Here is an 11957-nt window from a genome sequence, read left to right as displayed (position 1 = left end):
TTTATAGATTATAGCTATATTATTATATTATATTATTTATAGATTCCAGCAAAATTTGATAATGCATCAAAACTGAGCTTAAGTTTCCTTAAGTTATTGTATTTTATTTGTAAGCTAGTAGAATATATGTAGGACTAATCTCAAACGCATCTTATTAGATAGTATAGGCCTTTGGTAGACCTATAAAGTATTGAAGCCCAATGAAGTTTACCAGAATCACGACATAAGGATAAAGGCTAATATTATGACCCTTTTAAACAATTTATTACTGAAATTCCAAGCCGGCCTTTCGTCGTCGGCCTACCAGCCGAATGTCATTTGTGTGCCGCACGCTGATGCATCATGGGGCCCATGTTTTGTTTTTCCAATAGTAACTCTACCACCGCATTAGTGGGATCACCTAGGGTTCTCTATTTGAGAGGATTGACAAATTCTTCTTCTTATTATATATTACAGACTTTACTTCAAAAGAGAAGTTACGTACGTCCTATACGCATTTTATGTTTCAATCAATGACATAAATTCTGCCAAGTCGTTGGTTTTCCTGGCTGATTCAGCTAACACATTCCATTCTCTAATGGCACTAAGGAAAAGAAGGAGCACTTGTACGAGTTTGTTCTAGCGTATATGGAATAAGAGATGTGCCTATATCTTTTGGTCTTTTTGAGTATTTAATTAGGTTTTTGTTTTTCTATTTGTAAATTATGGTTTAGAGTTTAATGCATTATAACTACTTTACTTTTATTCTTCTGCCTGAAGTGTCTCTGTTTAGTGATTTTGCTAATGGTAAATGTATAACCATCTAAAAGTAACCAAAGTTTCTTCTAAGTCTTCAATTTGAGATGAAGTTTCGACTCTTAGGACAATAAGAGTTGGCAGTGCATAGATCTCTACAATGTGTTTCTTTTCTCCAAAATAGCCAGAACACGTTTTTAAAATGGCGAATGTCGCAGCCAAAGTGAAAGTAGGGTTATTTAGAAGATTGGGTACGTTTTTGTGACTTACTATTGTAGATTCTAGATAACCTAATGTAGATCTAGAAATCTTTTAAGTTCTACAATCTAGGTGTTTTATTGTTAAAATGTAAAAGATAGTGATTTGTGTCTCAAATGTAGAATAACTTAAGTGTCTTAAGTAATAAGTAAGAGTAAGAGTAAAACTAAAATTATTATTTATAAATTTATAATCTTTTTTTATCTAGATTCTAGTCTAGATCTAGATCTATTATAATCTATAGTATACTATACTATATATACTATATATTATATATTAATTATTAAAGAGTTTAATAACTGTATAAAAATAAATACAAAAACAAAATTTAATAAAATACTCTGAAAGACACAAAGATAAAGGCACATTCCTCGTCCCATATCATATGCTAGGACAAATTTGTACAAATACGCCTTCTTCCCTAGTGCTATTAGAGCATGGAATGGGTTGCCTGAGCTAGCCAGGAAAACCAGTGACTTGGCAGAATTTAAGTCATTGGTTAATATGCATGACTAAATGCATGACGCGTAGGACGTAATCATCTTCTTTTTTGAAGTAACGTCTGTATTATATAAGATAAGATAAAAAGTATAACTAGATCTATAACTTAACAGTATTTAGAGTTTAGAGTCTACAGAGTAATTAGACGATAAAATCACTATTACTAAGTATTAAGTATTAGTTTAGAATTGTTTAGAATTTTAGATTTATTAATTGTTAGAATTAGAGTAATTTAAACTAATTTAAATTTTATTAAGTAATTAAAATAATAAGTATTAGACTTAAGCCTTTATTAGAATTCTATTAGAATTAGAGTATTTAAAGTTAAAGTATTTTTATTTTAGAGTCTAAATTTTAGACTTTATAGATCTATTTATATTTATAGAACTATTTAAGACTATTACCATAACTATAAATAATAATAATAATCTTTATTATCCGTATGGAAATTTGTCTTACAATTTGTGCACTACATTTACACCAAACAAAAAAAATTATAACTATAACAAACCAAAGTGTACATTCACACCAGACGCACTCATAATTTACATGTGACAAATTTTATATCAGATTGTTCTTATTTAATGATTTGATTGCCAGGGGAACAAAAGAGTGTTTGTGTCTGTTTGTCTTTGCCATCAGTGTCTTGTATCTCTTTTGTGATGGTAAAATCACAAAATCCTGACACAAAGGGTGATTCTTTATTTCGAGGATCTTGTTAGCTTTTTTATAGATGTTTGTCTCAAACAACTGCCCAAATGGGGTTTGTTTTTTGCCAATGATTTTACCAGCAGCATTTAGGATTCTATAAAGTTTATTTTTAATGCTCAGATTGCCATACCAGACAGTGATATTGAAATTAAAAATATTGCAGATGTGAGCCTGATAAAGCATAGGCAAGGCCTTTTCGCTAACATTAAATGAGGACAGTTTTCTTAGTAATCGTAATCTTTGCTGCCCTTTTTTGCTGATATATATAATCAGTATTTGCAGCAAAATTTAGTTTATTCTCTAGGATAGTACCAAGGTATTTAAAGGTTTGCACTATTTCAATAATAGTCTCTCCAGCTACAGAAACAATATCATTTTCCTTCTTTTCCCTACGAAAACCGATGATCATTTCTTTGGTTTTTTTTTACATTTAATAATAAAAAATTATCTTTACAGTATTTTTCAATGTATTCTATTTCTTTGAAATACTCATTTGGTACATCTACAGATACCTTTACAGACCATCATGTTGTTTTTAAGCATATTTATCTCCCTTATCCATATTAAACTTTCAATTATCTTAATAACTTTTTACTTTATTGTCACTTTTATTTTTATTAGTTTTATATTTATTTGACTAGAGTAACACCTTTAGTAAAATCACTAAATTTAGAAAGCCTTCAGGACAGAAGACTCAAAAGTAAAGTCTACTAAAGTAGCAATTATACATAAAACACTGAATTGACTGAACCATAATCTTCAAATACAAAAACAAAATTTAATAAAATACTCTGAAAGACACAAAGATAAAGGCACATTCCTCGCCCCATATGCTAGGACAAATTTGTACAAATACTCCTTCTTCCCTAGTGCTATTAAAGCATGGAATGGGTTGCCTGAGCTAGCCAGGAAAACCAGTGACTTGGCAGAATTTAAGTCATTGGTTAATATGACAGTGACTTGTGTGACATATGTATGATGATGTTAAAGACAGCAGCAAAAATGTAAAAAAATGAAAATAATTGTCAACTAATGTCACTGAATACATATAAACCTTTTTTTTTTCATACAAGAAAAAAAAATTGCATGAATATTAGAATATCATAGAAACTGAAGAAAGATTGTATGTCCCAGCCTAGGAAAAAAAATAATTTTAAACTTTTTTTTTTTGTTTAATTGTGATTTTCTTCATGTTGCGCCATTGGTTTGGCTGGCCAAATAGTACCACATTGCGAATTGGTTGTGGGCCACGGATTATATTTAGTTTAGGGTATCTCTTCTCTAGATAATACATGTTTGATGTTATGCATAAATATTATTTGTCATAATTTTTTAACACATATCTGATTAAAAATAATTCTTTTAATTGCACTGTTGTATTTTTTTTAAATTATTTTTTAAACTAAATCTTGTTTAATGGTACAAAAACTGTCTTGGGAAACCTTTCTTTAAATGTTATTTTCTTTTTACATTACTTTCTTTCTTCTTGATTAAAATTATTTATTTTTTATTTTTACTTTGTATTTAAGGTAACTACTTTCTCAACATACTCAATGATTACAAAGCAGTGGCCTTAGAAACAGCTCAAGATATTAAAGATAGGCCTGGCAAAACATCAATATATTTTGCAGGTATTATTACTGCTGGGATCTTCATCAAAGCTAATCCATCGGCTGCAGATCTTGATGAAGCTGTTATAGAAAGTGCACATGAACTTTCTCTTTTGTCTTCATCTATACGTAACAAAGATTCAGACTCATTCATAAGTCAACTAAGCAGTGCACATAGAGATGGTCGCTTGCATCATACTAGCTTAATGCTTTGTTCCTTGGTGTGGTTGAGTGATTACTGTGAAGATCTAGATCTTTATGAAGCCCAGTGTAAATATACTCAGTTGCCATGGTATGAATTTCACAAGAAAATTGTTGATGTTGGTTTTCTGGGAAAGTTTATCAAACTGAGTGACAAAATGAAAAACTATGATGTTAATGAAGATGAATGGAAAAATGGAGACGATGTTTCAACGTAGTGGTCATATTTTTTTTTTCTAATTTTGTAAATTATTAAACATATAAAGTACTTGTAAATTGTGTGTACCGGTATGTTCCTTTTGTTTTACCATTTGTTTTGATGTAAAACTTGAAATCCAGAAACAAACAATTTGTATAAATCTCTTAGTTTACCATGGACATGGTGGCTGAGTGGTAAAGCGCTTGGCTTCTGAAATGAGGGATTTGGGATCGACTCTCACTGAATACTGGGATTTTTAATTTTGTGATTTTCAGGATGCCCCTAAGTCCACCCAGCTCTAATGGGTACCTAATATTATTTGGGGAAAGTAAAGGAAGTTGGCCATTGTGCTAGAATAATAAGTCACATGACACCCTCATTAACCATCTTCTGTAGAATCAGAATATCTTTACATCATTGCCCTATAGATTGCAAGGTCTGAAAGGGGTGATTTACTTTTTTGTACTACTAGACTGGCGATACATTATAGTATTATAGTAGAAACATTTTTTTTAAATTTTATTATCAATGTTTTTCTTAAAGAGCATCTATGAACTTTTTGACAAATTTAATTTCAAATTCAGGGGCATGGATATTTGCACACACACACACGCACTACTAATTTGCTTTGGATCATACTAATTGTCTAATAATCAAATGGCTACTTTTCATTTCTCACATTTACAAATTTCAAGAAATTTAAACCACGGTTCATTTACATTTCCAATATCATCTTAGTCAATCTTACATATTTAAATACTAATAATACATTTCTAGATATACCTATAGGCAACATAAGCTATAGCTTAGAGCTCCCACATGTCTAAATATTTTTTTTTAGAAAAAAGCAAAGAAATAAATTGCCTTATGTTGATTACAAAGGATCCCATATTTCAGATTGCTTAGGGTCTTCATGTCTGACAATAATTTATAACACATTGTTACTATTAAAATTATCAAATTTACACAGTGCTAGTAGTTTAGTTATAACTTTTAACTGCCATGGTGCTCATTAATATCTAGATGTGATGAACAGGATTTCTGTGCTTGTCTTGTGCTCTTGCTTTAGAAACTTCAAAGATTTGTATATAACTCTTTAAGCTAAAAGCACATTATCTACTATCATTAAGTCGCTTGAATATCTGTATAGAGCCTCCTCAGCTCATAGTCAATAACAATGTCTCTTAAAATTTTAATTTTCACTTTCTTCCAGTGTTACAATGATTTGTTGCATTAATTGCTCCTTAGCATTAGTTTATGAGTTGAGTCAATGGATGTACTATGGCTAGAATGATTTTTTCCAAAGTGACATTTCTTGAATCTCTGTGGTAAACTTTTTTTTCCCTCCTGACCATTTGAGATGCTTCTAGTTGTCTACAAAATTGTTTCTTGCTTTGCCTCTAGACTTTGTGTGCTACTCGTAGGTTAGCCTTTGGAGAGTCCCTGAGTGCTTCAATGCTCTTGATTATTTGAATTACGTCTGGTTTCAAACAAGTGTCCTGGCTGTAATTGACATGCAAATTACATTCTATCATATCTCCTGGAGTTCTCATTGTTATCTTATTTCTATTTGAATGTTGAAATTAGTTGTGATGCTAAGTATTTCGATCTAATACCATATCATAGAAATGAATGTTAGATTTTTCTAATTTTAATGCTCTCGACCTGCAATTACATGTTAATACCTGGTATAACAAAACATTAAGTGTTCGATAAAATATGAAAGCAAGAGGTTCGGTGACCCCCAAAAAGAATCTTTCACTATCATATTTCAACATTTTTACTTCAAAAACTGGTATCTATCTAATTTGGATAGAGAATGTATCTATGCCTATATACATTAGATAACCAGAAGACTAAAAAAATATTAGACATTCATTTTTACAATGAATATATCAACTCACTCTGTACCAGTACCTAACAAAACATGAATCAATAAAAAATAAATAAAATAAGTTAGTTAATTAACTGTTGGTAATTAATTATTTTCTTTGGTATCGAAAAAGGGAAGTAAACACTACATATTGAGAGATGTTGCTTTATATGTGGGGTTATTTCCCTTATTACGTTTTGTAAACTTTTTTTTTCTCTTATCATTCTCGGATCAAGTTAAAATTTTGCACAATTATTCATAGTTGATAACAACACATAAATCTTTCAAAAAAATTAAAAAGTTAGTTAATTAATTAGTGGTTATTAATTAATTTTGTTTTATATTGAAAAGGTGAGCTTATTCTTGTAGTGTTGATATTTATATATATATATATATACATGGCAGTGATTTTCGGTTCTTTCCTTTAGATAGTTTTGTTTAAAAAAAATACTTTTTTTCTTAAATAAGCAAAACAACAGTTGGAATCACTTTTATAGCGATGAAAGGTAACTACAGGAAATACCCTCCCTAGACTGGTTGACATCTGGAGACGAATGGATTAAATTTGTCGGTGCAATGATCAAACGTAACATACTTCGATTTGCCTGAAAAGATGCGATACTTTGAAATAAAACTTAAGCTTTAACGAACAAATGGGACAAAAATAAAATGTACATGTTTCCGATGTTCCTTCAGAGTTGAAGATGATTAACTAACTAGTCTAAACCTCCCTCGGGACGACGAGGGATGTCAGCGGGCAGGGTATGAAACGTGGACCATCGACAAGTCCGAACGACAGTTCTGGTCAGCCTGGGTCTCCTGTTAACTGTAGAGGAGAAGGGGGGCAATTCAGGTTGTTGACTTCAAGATTGTTTTACTTTGTGAGGTGTTTTTTTTTTTAATGGAATGTAACTCAAAGTAATGTGGTTTTGTTCGTACTCCAGGACAGTTGGACTTATGGTTATAGATAGAGTTGAAGGGTAGACTCTAATTATTTTTCTGTATAATCATTATTCAGTCTTTGGGATATTGAGCTGTTATATTTTGAAAAATTTTGATTGATACTGGATATTTCATTTGTCAGAACTGAGCCTACATAATATTGCAGCGTATGTAATAAACATGTTATATGTCCGTGATTCTGAATCTTTATTGGTTGTTATGTGACGTTAAGGTATTGCCCAGGACTTGGGTACATTTAGTAATCAGCATATATTAGAGAAGAAAAAGAGCCTTGACATGCGTGCATCCCACATGATCGGGCAACAATCCCGACCAGGCAGCCAGCTACCTGTTGACAACGTTATCTGCTTTCTATGAAGTAAATTGCCTAACGGAATGCAATGATAATTTCTGTCTAATAATTTTCACCATGCTTTCCAAATCTACTTGACTATCTACTATCTAGTTTGCACGAACCAGAAATCTCTTTACTGTCAATGTTGAAGATGTTTCGGCGACATCACATGAAGAGTTTATTGAACTCATTACTAACGAGGCAGAGAAAAATGATTTTCTCTTCAATGACACACAATACGGGATCAAGTGTTTGCAGCCATATTTATTCTGTATGAAATTGTGCTTCGCCTTCTTCCCTTTACAACAGCATGATTTTGCGAAACGGGGTTTTCCGGCCTGTTAGTTATTTAGTCTACAAAAGTAGACTTTATGCAGAAGATGACATTCCTTATCTTATCTTATATAATACAGACGTTACTTCAAAAAAGAAGATGATTACGTCCTACGCGTCATGCATTTAGTCATGCATATTAACCAATGACTTAAATTCTGCCAAGTCGTTATGCTCTTATAAAGACTGCTAAGTTAATTCCTGATCTGCTGAAAACGGGAACAAGCTCAACCTTCGCACTAATTTTGGCTAATTTGCATAAAGGCGACTGTTGCAACAACTTGGTAGCTACGTATTTTACTGTTGCTCGGACTGTTATCCATGCTCTGCCATTTTTTTTTTACATTGACATTGTCACGTAATTACGCAACATAAAACGGTGAATGATCATAAAAATGTAAAACATAATGATAAAATCTCATTTATTTATTATCTCTTATATAATTATACGAATAAACTTTTTTATAAGGACTTGAAAAATTGAGACTAAAAGCGAAAATTGCTGGAATCTTCCCAAGATATACAGTCAAATTACTAAATTGTTCCTAGCCAGTTTGGCACAAAAGATTCAAGGGCCTAATTTAATGTTATGATGACAACGTTCAAGAACGAACATTAACTGACGAAGAAACATGACGCATGTTCACACAGTTGCAACTCAAACACTCGAGGTACTTCTTCTTCTAGCCAGCTTTATTGCTGCTGAGCTGTGAGCTCTTTTGCAGACTGTGCCAAGAAAAAAAAGTGTGCTGTTTTCTTCAGTTGTTCAGCACTGCCGTACAGGGTGTTGGTTATGTTGGGCTGTAGTGGAAGTAGGGTCTGCCTAAGGTGGATTAGGGAAGGGCATTCAAAGAGGATATGGTTTACGGTTTCAAAGGGGTGGGCGCAGTGTCTGCAAAGGGGTAGTTGTGTGGAGTTTATTTTGTTCAGGTGGTAATTTAATAGTGGTGTGTGTCCTGTTCTTAGTTGGAAGATTGTAGATTGTTCTTTGCAGGGGAGGAAGTTAATACTGTCCAGTTTGTTAGGCGTAGTCATTTCTCTGTACATGGCTCTGCCTGTGTTTCCTGATGCCCATTGGTTGAGCCACTCCTCTTTGTGATTGTTGACTAAAATTGACCTTAGGGTGAGGTAGTTAACAGGTCTATCTGGTTGTTCCATAGATGAACCTGCCTTTGATAGCTTATCTGCCTTTTCATTTCCCATGATGCCAATGTGTCCAGGGATCCACTGTAGTGTAATATTGATATTTAATTTTGATATCATCTGGTGGATTATCACAATGAGTGTTGTCAACTCTCTTGGGCTGTTTGAGGTGCTGCTGTTAAGTGCTTGCAGAGTAGATTGGGAGTCTGTAAAGACAACAATATCTGATGGTGGTTGCACTCCTTCATATAATTTGTTTTCCACTGTCTGGAGTGCTATGGTAATTGCCTCAATTTCGGCTTGGAAGTTTGAGCAGTAATCACCACAGGGTGCGCTTATCTCAAAGTGTTTATTTTTAGGGAAGACCAGGAAGGCACCAAGACCAGCATTGATGGTAACTTTGAAAGCCGATCCGTCTGTATAAATATGGATAGCTGTTTTTTGATAGCTTTCGATTGTTTCAAGCGTGCCTACTTTGAGTTCCAGTAGTAAATGTGTTTTGATGGTTGGTTGTTTGTAGTTTAGTCCGGGTGTAATGTTTGAAAACCTGGTAATTTTTTCTCTGTTATTGGGTAGGTGGTGTTTTAGGGCTAGTTCGTCAGTAAGTTGGATCAGAGTCCTTTGCTTTTTTTGGTTGTTTTTCCTATTTCTCTGTGTTAGTAATTTATTTGAATGATCGTCCTCCAACCTTCTGTATCTCTCAATAGCTTCTAATGCTGCTCTGTTGCGCCTTAACTTAAGAGGTTCAATATTGGAGTCTATTTCACAGGCTGCTGTGGGAGTAGTTCTCATACCTCCACTAATTAGCCGCAAGGCTTGGTTTTGGATTGTATCTACAGATGATTGATAGGTTTTGTTGGCAGCTACTTGTATGGAGAGACAGTTATCCATGACAGATCTGACATATCCAGTGTATAACTGTCTTAAGGTTTTCTTTTCAGCTCCCCAGGATGTTCCTGCTAGGTGTTTTATTATGTTTAATCTTTGTGATGCCTTTTCTTTTAAATCTGCCATAAAGTGTTTTAGAGACAGTCTTTGGTCTAGTTTTACACCAAGATATGTTGGATTTTCTTCTTTATTTATTGGCTGAGAGTCTATTTTTAGGATGTAGTTTCTTTTTGCTGTTTTGTTGCTGTGGCTAAAGATTGAATAAACTGACTTTTCTTTGTTTATTTCCATTTTCCATAATTTTGAATATGTGGAGATAGTTGTGAGGGCTCTATTTAGTTTGGATCTAGTCAGCACTGGATATTTCTCTGTAGTCCAAATTAAAAGGTCGTCTGCATAAAGTGCCTTATTGACCCTCGAGGTACAAAATATTCATGTAAACCTTCAACTTCAGATGTCTTTGAACAATTCAGTACCTTTGCATCCACGAAACAGCAGGGTCTTACAACAATAATGCAGTTGACGTTTACCAACCCTAGATAACTTTAAAAACGTACGTACCGATAATATATATATATATATATATATATATATATATATATATATATACATATATATATATACATATATATATACATATATATATATACATATATATATATACATATATATATATATATATATATATATATTGTTTTTTAAGAATGCAGCAAGGAAACGTGAATTAGAAGTGTGGGAAACAAAGAATACAAACAAAACAATGACTAATGTGGCGATGGTTATTTTGGAAGCGAGACCAAAGTATAATTGTCAAATGGCTGCTACTGTACAATATATTGAAAGGGGCATATTTCGTAATTATTAGCTTGGTAGGCTTGGTTTATGGTGCAATTTTCACAAGTAACTTGCGAAAGAAGTATCTACATGTTGAAATGTGCACCTGCGAGGCTGTCTAAAAAAACGTTCTACAATAAATTAATTTGGACACAATTATACTCGCTCTATCAGCGAGTCGTTTGTTGATGAGAGATTTTATTATGCATTGTATGTGGATATGTTAATCTGAACACTATAGAAAAAGCTTTTGGTGGCTCGATTTTCAAGTGTTATGTTTTACTAATTTAGTAATATCAAATTTTATCTTATCTTATATAATACAGACGTTACTTCAAAGAAGAAAAAGATAACGTCCTAAGCGCCATGCATCTAGTCATGCATGTTAACCAATGGCTGGCTCGGGTAACCCATTCCAGGCTCTAATAGCACTAGGGAAGAATTAAGAAGCATTTGTGCAAATTTGTCCTAGCATAGGGAACGAGTAATATGCCTTTATGTTTGTGTCTTTCTGAGTATAGCTTCAAAAGGATGTAATAACGTATTTAATTCAAACTAGTTAAGGTTGCGATTATTTTGTATGCTACTTTTTTTTTTGGGTACATATTAACCTAGCAGAAACTACGTTTATATTGTATCAGTTTATGTTGAATTATAAAACTTTATATATCTTATCTTTTTATCTTATATTATATAAATATTATGATGGCTGTTTTCAGAAGAAGCGCAACTTGTAGGCTAAATCTTATGGTAATGCCAAAGCCGCTAAAAGCCTGTCCGCAACAAAGAAAAAGGTGTTGTGGAATTAAAGAGGTTGAGAAACGCTGTTCTATTCAGTAATAAAAAGCATCCCCTTCACTTTATAAAATTATCCTTTCATTTTTCTTTCTTAAAAGAGGTCCTAAATTTTAAAGTGAATAATATAACAAATCAAATTAGAAATGGTAATGATTGCGCCTTTTTGTTCACACGAGAAGTTCCAAAGAGAAGAGACTAAAATGCCACAATCTAGATCAAATCATATCAAATGTTTAACTTATGTTACTTCCTTTTATGGTCATAAACACGTTTATTTTTAAATTCTAAGAAAAAGAGTGGTCACATGATATTTTAGGCCAATTATTTTTAACGTTAGGCCTAAGGTACACCCCAAAGCCAAAGTAAATTAATTGTCCTTTGTTGCTTAGTAGTCAATGTAAAACTAAAAAATTAATTTTAAGTTTCTTATTATAGATCTAGATATAGATCTATGCTGTTTTTTTTTTTTACATTAATGTGATCTTGGTTTAGTTTGTATGTTATCAAGATTCATTTATCAAGCTTATAGAACTTTTCTTATAGCTTTGTTCTCTCTGGGAATAAAAATCTGGTCAA

General features: G+C 32.6%; 1 protein-coding gene across 1 annotated transcript; it reads left to right on the top strand.

Annotated features, from left to right (window-relative positions):
* Nucleotides 1-831: 831 nt before the first annotated feature.
* On the top strand, nucleotides 832-5758 carry LOC106068958 (mitochondrial import inner membrane translocase subunit Tim29-like). The gene is made up of 2 exons (XM_013228485.2): nucleotides 832-986; nucleotides 3735-5758. The coding sequence occupies exons 1-2, from the start codon at nucleotides 938-940 to the stop codon at nucleotides 4232-4234; spliced, it is 549 nt and encodes a 182-aa protein (XP_013083939.1). The 5' UTR covers nucleotides 832-937; the 3' UTR covers nucleotides 4235-5758.
* The last annotated feature ends 6199 nt before the right edge of the window (nucleotides 5759-11957 follow it).

This window comes from Biomphalaria glabrata, chromosome 5 (genome assembly GCF_947242115.1).
Source record: "Biomphalaria glabrata chromosome 5, xgBioGlab47.1, whole genome shotgun sequence".
NCBI classification, from domain to species: Eukaryota; Metazoa; Mollusca; class Gastropoda; family Planorbidae; genus Biomphalaria; species Biomphalaria glabrata.
This window is presented reverse-complemented; position numbering and strand designations above follow the sequence as displayed.

Bases quoted from the DNA above. Each gene is read 5' to 3' on its own strand.
- LOC106068958 (XM_013228485.2), top strand. From the start codon at position 938: ATGGCGAATGTCGCAGCCAAAGTGAAAGTAGGGTTATTTAGAAGATTG. The intron at 987-3,734 runs GTACGTTTTTGT...TTTGTATTTAAG, and splicing joins AGGGTTATTTAGAAGATTGG to GTAACTACTTTCTCAACATA.